This window comes from Anguilla anguilla, chromosome 2, assembly GCF_013347855.1.
Source record: "Anguilla anguilla isolate fAngAng1 chromosome 2, fAngAng1.pri, whole genome shotgun sequence".
Classification (NCBI taxonomy): Eukaryota; Metazoa; Chordata; class Actinopteri; order Anguilliformes; family Anguillidae; genus Anguilla; species Anguilla anguilla.
Genome location: NC_049202.1, coordinates 74,944,898 through 74,961,131, shown reverse-complemented (window position 1 = coordinate 74,961,131; position 16,234 = coordinate 74,944,898). Strand labels below are relative to the sequence as shown.

The window sequence follows — 16,234 nt, the reverse complement described above, 5'->3', positions numbered from 1 at the left end:
GAAACCGTCCAGACCCACGGCGCCCCATAGCATTATATACAGCTGGGGATCAGCAAGTACCGATTATGTCCCAGGGATTAGTCCTATTCTAAAAGTGTCATGAGTAAAACTTGGCTAACTATATAGCTAGCTAGCTAGAAAGAGATTGTGGGTATAACGGATGTGAAGGGGGACAAAATACAGGGAATTTTGGCAAAAGGGTTTGGAGGGAGTCAGACACCAGGGATATAGGGAAATAGTGAAGAATCGTGGTTCAGGTAGCCTATGGGAGGGTTGGGCTGTTGTATTTATCTATTTATTTATTTATTTGAGAGAACTAAATCAGATGGCAATGCATACAGTAGGTGGCGGTAATGCACTAATTTTGGTTTTCCAACCTGCATTAAAAATCAAAGAAGAAGAAGAAGTAGATTCTGTTGAAAGGGAAGTGGCTAACATTGGATATTTGGTTCAAGATTATGTGAAGATGAATTATTATAACTATATGTCAATATTTACTTATGGATCTAAAGATCCAGGGAGTGGACACGTAGGACCAGGAGTGTATGATGTAGTCATGCAAAATAATTAATGATAGATTATCTGTATTTACAACAGAAGTAGTTGCGATAATCTTAGGATTACAATGGGTAGAAGAGGTAAGGCCTGAGAGAGTTGTCATTTGTTCAGACTCTACTGCAGCTCTTAATAGTTTGAATTCAAAAGAAACAATAAGAGATGATTTATTGATGGAAATATTTACGATAATGCTGAGAATACAAAGAGTTGGAATTAATGTACAATTTTGTTGGGTTCCTGCTCATGTTGGTGCGGAGGGAAATGAGAAAGCAGATGAAATTGCAAAGAGAGAGTTGAAATTAAATGACGATGAAATAATGAAAGTTCCCTTTGGAAAAAGCGAGGCCAAATCATTGATAAGAAAGGCAGTGAGTGATTTGTGGCAGAAGAAGTGGGACATAGTTATCAAAGGGAGACACTATTACAGTATACAGAAATCCATTAAGGTGAAGGCTTTCAAAGGGAAGTGCAGAAGAGAGGAAGTGGTTTTTTCAAGGTTAAGATTTGGACATACTGGATTATATTCAACTCTTTATTTAATGGCAAAGTGTATTTCAGATAAATGTGATATTTGTAATGTTCCTGAGCATGTCATAATGAGATGTAGTAAATATAATTCAGAGAGGAACACTATGTATTAAGATATATGAGCTAGGACGGGCGTGGAATTTGGAAGGTATTTTAGGGATGGGAAAGAAAATGTGGGAGTGCTGCAAGGCTCTCTTTACAGGATTATATCGTAAAATATAGGTGTTTGTTTGTTTGTTTATTTATTTATTTATTTATTTATTTATTTGTTTGTTTGTTTGTTTGTTTGTTTAATGCAATCTGATCTACAGCCCTGATGTTACACACTCTGGTACAGTAGGTGGCGGTATGCACCTATACATGTTGGTTTGCGATTCGCCATTAAATTTAGAAGAAGGAGAAGAAGATGATGATGATTCCGTCTCCCGTGCACCGACTTCGTGACCGATTCGAAGGTTCTAATGATTGATTTTGTTTGGTTTTCATGCAGGTTTTATTCAGAAAATGAGGGGGAAATCAGGTAAGGTTTTTTTCATTATGTAGATTTAGGCGAGATGTTTTTGGGTAGTTTAGGCGAGTTAGAATTGGCCTAGTTAGTTAAGTTCGGTATATATTTTCTTAGTTAGCGATACCTAGTTTGCTGACAGAAAACTTTATTTCATTTTGTTTGGTAGCCTACTGTTGATTTCCTTTCCAGTTTTTGTGTTCTTTGTATGCCTTTTAGTTCAGACATATGGGCTACGTTCAGTATTTCGTGTCTGTTCATTTCTAATCAGTATTAATTTGTATTTTTCTTTGTTACACTCCTGTACCCGATAGACCACTCCGCTTACGTTGTCGTAAAATTTCCTCTTACTGTGAATAGTCCCTGAATTAACACTATATGATGTGACTACAAGCGAATTTATCGCCGCTACCCCTTCGACACAAACAACGCCGGTAGGTTTGATCAAAATTTAGTGACCGTATATAGCCTTTTCCCAAAATGGGAAAAAAATTTCTCGATATAATTGCAATGTCCTACGCTTCCGGGGACTCTTGGCGTTAAGAATACCTGTTTAGGACAGCTTCCGGCTTAGCTTGTGTCGAAAGTTATTTTTAGTTAAAAAAAAAAAAGTATTTATTTATTCAACTTCAACATCAGATATACAACATATATAGAGTAATATAACAGTAATAAAGAATAATGAACAAACAAATATACAACGCCAGGGGTTACAAACAAAGTTTGACGTAAACAAATATAAAATGAAAATGGTGCAGTAAAAATATATCAAAAAATAAAAATGTATATATATTAAAATTATTAATTATGTTACATTTGGAGCAGAAATTTAAGGTTTTCACAGCCTTTTTATTGCATGAGGTTGAAAATGTTCTAATGTAGGACTCTGGTTCTTTTTTAAAGGTACAAAAATAGGGTTTAATTTTTAACACCTTACATTTATGGATATAAAACTTGGCCAGAAATATGATTAGATTACATAGAAAAAAATCATTTTCTAATTCTCTCCTATAATTTGTAAAAACAAAGCAGACCATTGTCTCGAAGGTAGGAGGAATTCTTTGCTGCAGCCCACACAGCTGCTCTGTGTACGCGGGAGGAAAACTGCAGGATGATGCCTCTGGTGCCGTTCGGTTTCTTCACCCCGACGCGGTGCACAGTATCTATAACATCCGGGAGTCGTTCAGCATCCGACGGCAGAAGCACCTGGCAAATACGGGTCACTTCTTTCCGAATATCTTTGTCTTCCACCCTCTCGGCTACGCCGTGTAGTTTCAGCGCTCGTTCCAGCGCCTCGAATATCTTTCCATCTCGGCAATGCGCGATTCCAGCATGTTAACGTGCTTCTTTTCTTCCTCGAGAGAGTTCGATTTGGGAAACTGTCCCCTTCACCTCACTCATTTGCCTGCAGACAACCTCCATTTCTGATTTGAATGGTGTTATTCTGGACCAAAGTCTTCAGCTCATCTGATCTAGCGTTGATCAACTCTGACAGAGTAGCGACAATATCAGTGTTAGCCATTTCAGTTTTACCTTTCTTGACAGGAAGTTTCTCTGGGGTGACGGACAGAGAAGGAAAGTCTTCTTCATTCATCACAGAAAATCTTGGGATGTCATCACGGGCGGAATAGTCGTGGCAGTTATCAATTAGTGCATTAGAAGCACCGGCGACAAACTCCAGCTCCATTTTCTTCGCCGCATGTATTCTCTTCCCACTAGAACTCGACATAACTTGCTAAAGTTGCTTTAAAAGTTCAGGAAAACAACTAATTAACAGAGACAATTCAATACTGTATCTGAAAAAATATATTGTGGTCCGTACAAAAGCCACCTTTACCTGTCAATGTCCAATTTGATAGCTGCGCTCGAAATCAAGACCGTTCACAGTGCCATCTTGGATCACGCTTGTGTTGAAAGTGATGCGACGGTAACAGCGATAGATTTCGCTTGTCGGCCTGGGTATGTCGATACAAAACATATTGTCCTATGCAAAAAATGGTTGTTTTCCGGTTCTGGTCAGTTTCGGTCGAGCCCTTTTTGGATGAAATGCTATCATATTATTTAAACTTAAGCATGTTGTTTTGGACATTCGTAAATACAAGTTACTGATACGTTCGTTTCTAGGGCTGCATCCGAAATCGCATACATACTACATATACTATTGTTTCGAATAAGGTGTTGATGCGTACAAATGACGCCAGTTGGGGTACCGTTTTGCACTACCAGGGCCATACCTGGCCCATTAGGTCAGATGACAGAAGTCACTTGGCCTAAACCAATCTCATTGTGGCCCCGATCCAGCGACCACTCCTTATTGTGGAGCCCTGCTTCGCTTGCTTGAACATAGGGTCCTCCATCAATCCATGATCTATACCTGCTTATCCTGGACAGGGTTGTGGGGGGTGCTGGAGCCTATCCCAGCATGCATACGGCAAGAGGCAGGAATACAGCCTGGATAGGTCACAAATCTATCACAAGGCACACATACAATAGGGTATATTTTGTAATTATACAACATGTATTAGTAAATAATTCATTTAATTTTTCTACTTGTTATAATTTTAGATGTACATATTCATGGTACAGCTTTTAGGGTGCGCATTTCTTAAATTGTGCTTTAGTAGCTGCAGTACTACCTTAATGCAGTGCTGTACTCAAAAGGGTTGCCATCGATCCTGGTTTTCTGCTGTCTTGCGAAAGAGTTCCTGACGTGGCAAGTTTAAAGCATTTCAAGCAAAATCTCAGCCTTTGTTATTTGTAGTGTTACTGTCATCTAATTGTGTCATGGTCAATTATGGCCAATGGGCCATTTGTTAGTAGACCATTTGTCATGATTTTGAGTTGCATTGATACTGATGAAGTGAAATGAATGGAAGTTAATTCAGCTCCACAGCTGACAGGGACATGAATGAACTGAGGGAAACTGTGCCATGGCCAGCCCTGTCTTTAGTCCCATATGCAAGGTCTTGTGTTTTGCTGTTTTCAGGTGGTGAGAATGTATTTGATTTTCTCATGGAAAACGCATACATTACATTACATTACAGGCATTTGGCAGACGCTCTTATCCAGAGCGACGTACAACAAAGTGTATAACCATAACCAGGAAAAAGTATGACGAAACCCCTAGAGAGAAGTACCGGTCCAAGTGCAGGGAACAACCGCATAGTTCAACTTGGACCCTGAAGGTTAAACTGATTAACACTAACAACGAGAACGGCAACAACACAGTCTATGGAAAAAATACAAGTAGTAGTTAAGACAGTTAATGCACCTAAGTCACCTACGAAACAGCTGCCTAGTTACAACCCTAAGCTTACAGTCATTTACAGGGGGGTAGGGAGGGATGGGGAGAGGTGCAGCCTGAAGAGGTGAGTCTTCAGTCGTCGTTTGAAATGGGTCAGTGTCTCAGCTGTTCTGACCTCCACAGGGAGGTCATTCCACCATCGTGGGGCCAGAACAGACAGGAGACGTGTTCTGGAAGTGCAGGTGCGAAGAGGGGGAGGTGCTAGGCGTCCTGAGGTAGCAGAACGGAGGGATCTGGCTGGCATGTAGGGTTTGAATATCTTGTGAAGGTATGCTGGGGCTGATCCCTTGACTGCCTGGTATGCTAGGACCAATGTTTTAAATTTGATGCAAGCTATAACAGGCAGCCAGTGGAGGGTAGTGAGCAGGGGAGTGACGTGGGAGTGTCTGGGGAGGTTGAAGACCAGACGAGCTGCAGCATTCTGAATGAATGCATACAAGTGCAAACCACCACAAACTCACTTTCTTCCACTCCACTATGAAAAATAAAGCTGAAAAGAACACAACTGGTAGCAGATGAATTTAAAAATGTGATTTTAAAATTGACCTGAGACTCAGGTCAATTATCACCCAGGGAGGGAAGAAAGGTTTCCTCCTCATAATGCCAGAGCGCCCCACTGTGGTCAATCGGGCATCACTGCAGAGTGTTGAGAATGTGGCAGCTAAAATCTCGTTCTTCGTTTCTTTCCAGGACCTGCACTTCTGCACACCTTTGAGCAGCAGTATGATGCAGGCAGGAGTCTGTCTGCGACAGGACACTGAGACAACACTACCAGAGCTCACTGAGCAGCACAGAATCAGACCGAAAGAAGAGGAACTCAGTGGACTGGAGTGTGTCCACATGGCAGAGTCAGAGACAGAATGTGCTGCAGCAGGACTCAACACACTGGAGCCAGAGTGTGTTACAGCACACAGTGGGGTCAGTGATGTACACCACACACACACACCACTGATTAAAACAGAAACTGATCTGGGCTCCACCCACACTGGGGATCTTAAGACAGAGAGCCTAGACTTTACAGAGCTGGGATATGTAACTGATCTGCATCCTGACCAAATCAAAGCAGAGACTGATGATGGAGGATACCTTAAGGCAGAATACATCAGTGATTTGCAGAATTTTAATTTTAAGTCTGATAAAATGAAGTGTGAATACAGTGAAAGTTTAGTAAGTGATCTCATGGATTCTGTGAAGAATGGAGCTGGTTTCTTTCAAAACAAGATAATTCACAGGAATAAATGTGAAATTAATACAGGTGAAAAGCCGTACAAGTGTGTACAGTGTGAGAAGTGTTTTCGTACAAAATCTGATTTAAATGCACACCTGAGAATTCATACAGGTGAAAAGCCCTACAAATGTATTGTGTGTGGGAAGTGCTTTAGTAGAAAATCTGATTTAAATCAACACCTGAGAATTCATACAGGTGAAAAGCCATACAAGTGTACCCAGTGTGAAATGTGTTTTCGTACAAAGTCCACTTTAAAAAAACACATGCGAATTCATTCAGGTGAAAAACCCTACCAGTGTATTCTGTGTGGGAAGTCTTATTCCCAAAGTGGTCTGTTGAGTAGCCACCTGAGAATGCATACAGGGGAAAGGCCATTCAAATGTACACAGTGTGGGAAGGGTTTTTGTACAAGTTCAGATTTAAAAAGACACATGCAGATTCATACAAGTGAAAAGCCCTGTAAGTGTACACAGTGTGGAAAGTGTTTTTATTCAGAATCTTCTTTGAATGTACACCAGAGAATTCATAAAGGTGAAAAGCCCTACAAGTGTACACAGTGTGGAAAGTGTTTTTATTCAGAATCTTCTTTGAATGTACACCAGAGAATTCATACAGGTGAAAAGCCCTACAAATGTACTCAGTGTGGGAAGTGTTTTAGTGCAAATTCTGTTTTAAATCAACACCTGAGAATTCATACAGGTGAAAAGCCCTACAAATGTTCTCATTGTGGGAAGTGCTTTTCCAAAATATCTAATTTACATAATCACCAGAGAATTCATACGAATGAAAAACCTTACAAGTGTACACAGTGTGGGAAGTGCTTTAGAAGAAAATCTGATTTAAATAGACACCTTAGAATTCATACAGGTCAAAAGCCCTACAAATGTTCTCATTGTGGGAAGTGCTTTTCTGCAATATCTCATTTAAATAGGCACCAGAGAATTCATACAGGTGAGAAGCCCTACAAATGTATTGTGTGTGGGAAGTGCTTTAGTAGAAAATCTGATTTAAATCAACACCTGAGAATTCATACAGGTGAAAAGCCCTACAAATGTTCTCATTGTGGGAAGTGCTTTTCCACAATATCTTATTTAAATACCCACCAGAGAGTTCATACAGTTGAAAAGCCCTACAGATGTTCTCATTGTGGGAAGTGCTTTTACAAAATATCTGATTTAAATACCCACCAGAGAATTCATACGGTTGAAAAGCCCTACAAATGTTCTCATTGTGGGAAGTGCTTTCACAAAATATCTGACTTAAATAGGCACCACAGAATTCATACAGGTGAAAAGCCATACCAATGCATTGAGTGTGGGAAGCGTTTTTCTCAGTCATGCACATTAAATGTACACAAGATGATTCATACAGGTCAAAAGCCCTACAAATGTTCTCATTGTGGGAAGTGCTTTTCCACAACATCTTATTTAAATACCCACCAGAGAATTCATACAGGTGAAAAGCCCTACAAATGTATTGAGTGTGGGAAGTGTTTTTCTCAGTCAGGCACATTAAACGTACACAAGATGATTCACACAGATCAAAAGCCCCACAAATGTTCTCATTGTGGGAGGTGCTTTTCCGCAATATCTCATTTATATAGGCACCAGAGAATTCATACAGGTGAGAAGCCATAACAATGCATTGAGTATGGAAAGTGCTTTTCCATGAGATCTTATTTAAAAGCTCACCGGAGCATTCATACAGGTGAGAAGCCGTATTAATGTGTTGAGTGTGGGAAGTCTTTTTCTCAATCAAGCACATTAAATGTCTGCAAGTTTACTCATATCAGTTAAAAGCCCTACAAATGTTCTCATTGTGGGAAGTGCTTTTTGACCACACATTATTTTAATAGCCACCAGAATATTCATTCAAGTTTAACATCTGAGGGGTTCTCCCAGTGCGTTTCCTAAAAATCTCATTTACATTTTCACCTGAGAAATAATTCAGGTGAAAATTTTTTCAAATGTACTTACAGAGAAAAATCTCCTTTTAATTATCAAAAAAGACATCCTACAGGTCAATGACCTTACAAATGTACTCTTGTTTCATGAAAGCATTCTTTACATGATGTGCTTTGCTTTGAGTGGGAAGTATTTGTAATGCACATTAAATTTCAAAGACACTTGATATTGCCTATAAAATCCCTTGATATTTTTTTTTTTTTTTTTGACAGACCACCATGTTGTGGTTTCCAAATTCTTATTTGGTGGGTCTTTAGCTTGAGCTGAAGGAGTGTATTAAACACGGTAAGCTGACCATTTTGCACTGTGTCATTTAGCATTTAGCATTATGTAATGGTGCGGTTTACAGTAGTTATCCTCATATTGCTTGCTCATCATATGTTAGACAGACATCTGAAAAACAGCACAGTAACTGGGAAGTTTTTCTGGAAGAGTTTTTTCATTTTAATTCCTTGTCAAAATGAAACGTAACTTTTTGTCGTTTGAAGGGTGATATTTTGTCATGATAAAAATGGCGGCAGTGTGATTTGTATGAAAGAAACAATGTGAAACCTATTTTAATGTAATGTAGAAACAAATATGATTGTGTGTTTACTGCCAGTGTATAGGCTGTGTACCTCATCTAAAGCTGATAATTAGACTTAATCTGTATGTTTTGTCAGATGTATCAGTTGACGATCTTTGTTTCACTCTATTTTTTGGTGTTGATTTTGAGTTGTATATGAAATAATTTTACATTTTGAATGTGCACATTCCAAGACCTTTGTGTCATGTATTTGTCTTTATAAACTAGTATATCTTTCACTGTGTCATTTCTTTGCTCCTTTGCTACTACTCCTTATAAATGTAGTTTAACTCCTGTTGTACGTAACTGAAAACACTTGTTGTGGGAGAAATGCATTTGACTCCTATGGGGTGTGAAGTGTTTTAACTATTTTAAACAATTTCAATTTGTCAGAACGCATGAGCTTTTTTTAAATAGTAGTTTCACATTTCTCAACATTCATCTGATTCAGTGACTAGACATTCTGAAGAATCAATTTCATGCTTCTTTTATTCAGTCCAAATCTTGCAGAGAGATAAATTTGTTGGCCTAAATATTCTAATGTTGGAGGTGGTTAAACCCATTGCATTATGTCCTCTCCATCATTACTCATGCCCCTCCATCATTACTCATGCCTCTCCATCATTACTCATGCCTCTCCATCATTACTCATGCCCCTCCATCATTACTCGTGCCCCTCCATCATTACTCATGCCTCTCCATCATTACTCATGCCCCTCCATCATTACTCATGCCTCTCCATCATTACTCATGCCTCTCCATCATTACTCATGCCCCTCCATCATTACTCGTGCCCCTCCATCATCACTCATGCCTCTCCATCATTACTCATGCCCCTCCATCATTACTCCTGCCTCTCCATCATTACTTACTCATGCCCCTCCATCATTACTCATGCCTCTCCATCAAATCTTTTTTGACATTTACCACCCACAGCCTCATGGTGGGAGTGCTTTGATGTTGAGAGATGAAGTTAGGCCAGTAGACAACTTCATCACGGTTGTTGCACTGAATTAATTTTGTGTGATTATACAGGGTGTTCATTTGTACTGCCAGTCAGAGGGAAATACTTGCGGGGTTCCAACAGTTGGGGGCAGCAGAGTGTCATTTTTCCTTATAAGGAAATATAGGTCTATAGAGAAATTGCAGTTGACGTCACAGCGGTGCATTTCAGGGTGACTGATTTGGAGAAAAAAGCAAAGCCATTATGTTTTTGTTTGCTTTTACTGGTTAACTAACTGCACTCTTGACAGACTGGGGACTGGTGTGCTGTGCGCCCTTGACCTGTTCTACATTAACAGCAGAAATTCGTTCAATTTCTTCACAATTTAGCAGTGGCAGAGCAGATTTTTACTTTGGGCTACTAATATTTTGGTTCATGTTCTTGGGAAAAAAACTTAAATCCACCCTAAAAGTCATATAGACATTGATGTGTTTCTCTCCCACGAGAGTGATTGCAGGAAAGGAAGCAGCTAATTTTTTAATTGTATCAAAGAAGCCCTTATTTTCTGGCAAGTTAGCTATTTATATGTTGTTACATTATACTGTAGCATTTATGACATTATACACAAAAATAAACTGTCAAAATATGTTTTCTGAAAAACTGCCAAAACAGGTTTGACCTCCCTATTACAGGCTAAAACCTAGCTAGTGGGACAACGTGAAAACTAAACTCACATAGTCAAATAAATTATATTCACATTGGAGGTTATTGTGCTATCCTGGATAAACTGATGATGAATTCACTCAAACCAATATATTTGAGGAAAAGGGGTTTTAATTATATTATTAAAACCACAACAAAGACCACCAACACTGTAGGTAAAGGACAACTACAGCGTGATGAATAATATGGGCCCTAAGCTCCAATGAAATTACAAAGGCCTACATTCCTGTTGATCGACCTCGCAATTCCACATCTCTGCGCATCACTTTGTTCAGATGGTCAATGTATCCCCTCCCCCCTCCCCCCTCCCCCCTCCCACACTAGATAATGGGGAGAAGGCATTGATGGGCTAGCAAGGTAGGAATGTGTCTGGCAACAGAATGACATTACATTACATTACAGGCATTTGGCAGACGCTCTTATCCAGAGCGACGTACAACAAAGTGTATAACCATAACCAGGAACAAGTATGACGAAACCCCTAGAGAGAAGTACCGGTCCAAGTACAGGGAACAACCGCATAGTTCAACTTGGACCCTGGTGGTTAACTGATTAACACTAACAACGAGAACGGCAACAACGCAATCTATGGAAAAATAAAAATAAATAAAAATGACTCATGCGTTGGGAAAAATCAGTCAAAACACTATAGAAACTAATTTCACACATAAACTAATTACTTGAAATTCATTTAAATTTTATCATTTTTTTCAGTGGATCTAAATATACTCATAGTGTTAAATTAGTTATAAGTTATCTATCTGGCTTGCTATTTTACTATTCATTTATGTATTCATGTTCTTAATCAGACATTATGTGCCGCAGTTTTGAAACAATTGTCGTTTTGGTACAGACGTTTGGAGAAAATAGTTATTAAAATGCGCTAATTTTATTACATGATGAATATTTTTTCGATCCTGTTTTCATATGAAACGTAACGGTCGTCAATCGAGTTTCAAAATACCACCGGGGACGTTTTATTTAGCCTTCAAAAGTCTGATATTACCCATTCACTGAGCTCCAACGTTTTGCCCCCAACACGCGCAGCACAGGCTTACTTGGGACTTCAGAAGCTTAGGTTTAGGTTAGCTGAAGAGGTGTCTAGTTAAATATGCATGTCTATGGCTCAGACAAAAAGGCATCGGCTCAAACGCTGCCATCCAATCCGTCTTCCATCCTCACCCGAAACGTTTTTATACATCAACCAATAAGGCTTTACTTCCAATGCCTCATTCTTGACGGTACCATCCCATACTAAATATTGTTCATTCCTCTATATTTTATGTTCTGCCGTGCAGTCGACTTTGTGACCGATTCGAGGGTTCTGATGATTGATTTTGCTTATTGGGTTTAATGCAGGTTTTATTCAGAAAACGAGAGGAAAATCAGGTAAGGTTTTTTTTCATTACGTAGATTTAGGCGAGTTGTTGTGTGGTTAGGGTGATTATCATAGCCTATGTTTTTGGTTAGTTTAGGCGAGTTAGAGTTGGCCTAGTTAGTTAAGTTCGGTATATTTTCCGGTATTTTCTTAGTTAGCGGTACCTAGTTTGCTTATCGTTTAAGAAAACATTGATAGTCCCGTTTGCTTTGTTTATTTCATTTTGTTTGATAACCTACCGCTTATTTGATTTCCGGTTTTTGTGTTCTTTGTATGCCTTGTAGTTCAGACACATGCGTTCAGTATTTCGTGTCTGTTCATTTCTAATCAGTAATAATTGGTATTTTTCTTTGTTACACTCCTGTACCCGATAGACCACTCCGCTTACGTTGTCGTAAAATGTCCTCTTACCGTCAATAGTCCCTGAATTAACACTCTGATGTGACTACAAGCGAATTTATCGCCGCTATCCATTAGACACAAACAGCGCCGGTAAGTTTGATCAAAATTTAGTGACAGTATATAGCCTTTTCCCAAAATGGTATTTCTCGATATAATTGCAATAGCCTACATGTCCTACGCTTCCGGGCACTCTTGACGGTAAGAATACATTTTAGGACCGCTTCCGGCATAGCGTGTGTCGTGTGACGGTAACAGCCGCCCTGTTCAGACCTGGCATTAAAATGCATCTTGGGTGATCCGATCACAAGTGGACAGCTCTAACTACAGGTGCGAATGCACAGAAGACGCATTGAGATCCGATCACTCAGACCTCATTCGACGGTGGTCTGGGTCGCATTGAAGGACCGCCTAGTCCAGGGGTTTCCAAACTTTTTCATGCCATGGCCCCCCTAATTAGCATTAGCATTAGCTTCCCCCTTTTGCAAGATGCCTTTAAAAACCCATTGACAATACTACGGCAAATGTTTAAAAAAAAAAAAAAAACAACTTATGAATATATTTCCTTACTTTTATTAATGCAATAATAATTACATTTGTATTTCAAATCTTTAATCTGTACAGATTACATGTTATTTTAAGGTCCTTCGTGTGGTGGCTGGGGTCCCCCATGCCCTGTTAGCCCTGCATACCCAATAATGGCACCTTTAAAACAGGTCATTCATAAACGTCGCTAGAGAAATGATGAAGTTGGAATGTAATTTCCAGGATGGTATATACTTTTTCTTTTTTCATTCTCTTTGACCCAGGTAAGACTTATTACTGGCCCATTAGGTCAGATGACAGAACAGTCACTTGGCCTAAACCAGGGGTCCTCAATCTTATCCAGAAAGGGCCGGTGTGGGTGCAGGTTTTTGTTCCAACCAAGCAGTTACACACCTGATTCTACTAATCAGCCACTAGAGTCTTTGCTAAGGACCTTGATTAGTGGAATCAGGTGTGTAACTGCTTGGTTGGAATGAAAGCCTGCACCCACACCGGCCCTTTCTGGATAAGATTGAGGACCCCTGGCCTAAACCAATCTCATTGTGGCCCCGATCCAGCGACCACTCCTTATTGTGGAGCCCTGCTTCGCTTGCTTGAACATAGGGTCCTCCAGCAATCCATGATCTATACCTGCTTATCCTGGACAGGGTTGTGGGGGGTGCTGGAGCCTATCCCAGCATGCATTGGGCGAGGGGCAGGAATACACCCTGGATAGGCCACCAGTCCATCACAAGGCACACATACAATAGGGTATATTTTGTAATTATACAACATGTATTAGTAAATAAGTCATTTAATTTTTCTACTTGTTATAATTTTAGATGTACATATTCATGGTACAGCTTTTAGGGTGCGCATTTCTTAAATTGTGCTTTAGTAGCTGCAGTACTACCTTAATGCAGTGCTGTACTCAAAAGGGTTGCCATCGATCCTGGTTTTCTGCTGTCTTGCGAAAGAGTTCCTGACGTGGCAAGTTTAAAGCATTTCAAGCAAAATCTCAGCCATTGTTATTTGTAGCGTTACTGTCATCTAATTGTGTCATGGTCAATTATGGCCAATGGGCCATTTGTTAGTAGACCATTTGTCATGATTTTGAGTTGCATTGATACTGATGAAGTGAAATGAATGGAAGTTAATTCAGCTCCACAGCTGACAGGGACATGAATGAACTGAGGGAAACTGTGCCATGGCCAGCCCTGTCTTTAGACCCATATGCAAGGTCTTGTGTTTTGCTGTTTTCAGGTGGCGAGAATGTATTTGATTTTCTCATGGAAAACGCATACAAATGCAAACCACCACAAACTCACTTTCTTCCACTCCACTATGAAAAATAAAGCTGAAAAGAACACAACTGGTAGCAGATGAATTTAAAAATGTGATTTTAAAATTGACCTGAGACTCAGGTCAATTATCACCCAGGGAGGGAAGAAAGGTTTCCTCCTCATAATGCCAGAGCGTCAATCAGGCATCACTGCAGAGTGTTGAGAATGTGGCAGCTAAAATCTCATTCTTCGTTTCTTTCCAGAAGCTGCACTTCTGCACACCTTTGAGCAGCAGTATGATGCAGGCAGGAGTCTGTCTGAGACAGGACACTGAGACAACACTACCAGAGCTCACTGAGCAGCACAGGATCAGACCGAAAGAAGAGGAACTCAGTGGACTGGAGTTTGTCCACATGGCGGAGTCAGAGACAGAATGTGCTGCAGCAGGACTCAACACACTGGAGCCAGATTGTGTTACAGCACACAGCGGGGTCAGTGATGTACACCACACACACACATCACTGATTAAAACAGAAACTGATCTGGGCTCCACCCACACTGGGGATCTTAAGACAGAGAGCCTAGACTTTACAGAGCTGGGATATGTAACTGATCTGCATCCTGACCAAATCAAAACAGAGACTGATGATGGAGGATACCTTAAAGCAGAATACATCAGTGATTTGCAGGATTTTAATTTTAAGTCTGATAAAATGAAATGTGAATATGATGAAAGTTTAGTGAGTGATCTCATGAATTCTGTGATGAATGGAGCTGGTTTCTTTCAAAACAAGATAATTCACAGGAATAAAAGTGAAATTAATACAGATGAAAAGCCGTACAAGTGTATGCAGTGTGAGAAGTGTTTTCGTACAAAATCTGATTTAAATACACACCTGAGAATTCATACAGGTGAGAAGCCCTACAAATGTATTGAATGCAAGAAGTGCTTTTCCCAAGCATCTCATTTAAGTAGCCACCTGAGAATTCATACTGGTGAAAAGCCATACAAGTGTACCCAGTGTGAAATGTGTTTTCGTACAAGGTCCACTTTAAAAAAACACATGCAAATTCATTCAGGTGACAAACCCTACCAGTGTATTCTGTGTGGGAAGTCTTATTCCCAAGGAGGTCTGTTAAGTAGCCACTTGAGAATGCATACAGGTGAAAGGCCCTACAAATGTACTCAGTGTGGGAAGGGTTTTCGTACAAGTTCAGATTTAAAAAGACACATGCAGATTCATACAAGTGAAAAGCCCTGTAAGTGTGCACAGTGTGGGAAGTGTTTTTATTCAGAATCTTCTTTGAATGTACACCAGAGAATTCATACAGGTGAAAAGCCCTACAAGTGTGCACAGTGTGGGAAGTGTTTTTGCTCAGAATCTTCTTTGAATGTACACCAGAGAATTCATAAAGGTGAAAGGCCATACAAATGTACTCAGTGTGGGAAGTGTTTTAGTGCAAATTCTGTTTTAAATCAACACCTGAGAATTCATACAGGTGAAAAGCCCTACAAATGTACTCAGTGTGGGAAATGTTTTTCCCAAATAACTAATTTAAATTGCCACCAGAGAATTCATACAGGTGAAAAGCCTTACAAATGTTCTCAGTGTGCGAAGTGCTTTTCCAATATGTCTGATTTGAACAGCCACCAGAGAACTCATACTGGTGAAAAGCCCTACAAGTGTACACAATGTGAGAAGTGTTTTCGTACAAATTCTGCATTACGTCAGCACCTGAAAATTCATGCAGGTGAAAAGCCATTCAAGTGTCCACATTGTGAGAAGTGTTTTAGTGCAAATTTTGCTTTAAATAAACATCTGAGAATTCATACAGGTGAAAAACCATACAAGTGTACGCATTGTGGGAAGTGCTTTATTACAAATTTTGTTTTAAATCAACACCTGAGAACTCATACAGGTGAAAAGCCCTACAAATGTCCTCAGTGTGCCAAGTGTTTTTCCCATATATCTAGTTTCAATTACCACCAGAGAATTCATACAGGTGAAAAGCCTTACAAGTGTGCACAGTGTGGGAAGTCTTTTACTGCAAATTCTGTCTTAAATCAACACCTGAGAATCCATACAGGTGAGAAGCCTTACAAATGTACTCAATGCGGGAAGTGTTTTTCCCAAATATCTAATTTAAATTGCCACCAGAAAATTCATTCAGGTGAAAATTCCTAAAAATATCTCCAGTTTGGGAAGTGCTTTTTGGCTGCAAGTAATTTGAAAAGCACCCTGTGTGGGAAATGAGATTTTTCTACAAATCTCATATAATTTAAGCAATGAAAATTCCTACAAGTGGACAGTCTTTCACACATACTTAATG

The 16,234-nt window shown here is 39.7% G+C and overlaps 2 protein-coding genes across 3 annotated transcripts; both read left to right on the top strand.

Annotated features, from left to right (window-relative positions):
• Positions 1-1,473: 1,473 nt before the first annotated feature.
• Positions 1,474-8,891, top strand: LOC118219957 (zinc finger protein 345-like). Its single transcript, XM_035403488.1, has 2 exons — positions 1,474-1,606; positions 5,586-8,891. Exon 2 carries the CDS (start codon positions 5,619-5,621, stop codon positions 7,758-7,760), a length of 2,142 nt encoding a protein of 713 aa, XP_035259379.1. The 5' UTR covers positions 1,474-1,606; positions 5,586-5,618; the 3' UTR covers positions 7,761-8,891.
• On the top strand, positions 5,763-16,224 carry LOC118219966 (zinc finger protein 345-like). 2 transcript variants are annotated; one of them, XM_035403517.1, is made up of 2 exons: positions 5,763-5,813; positions 14,167-16,224. In XM_035403517.1, exon 2 carries the CDS (start codon positions 14,200-14,202, stop codon positions 16,087-16,089), a length of 1,890 nt encoding a protein of 629 aa, XP_035259408.1. In that variant the 5' UTR covers positions 5,763-5,813; positions 14,167-14,199; the 3' UTR covers positions 16,090-16,224. The 2 variants fall into 2 exon arrangements, with proteins under 2 accessions (XP_035259408.1, XP_035259407.1); XM_035403516.1 differs by lacking the exon at positions 5,763-5,813 and adding an exon at positions 11,239-11,707.
• Positions 16,225-16,234: the final 10 nt, after the last annotated feature.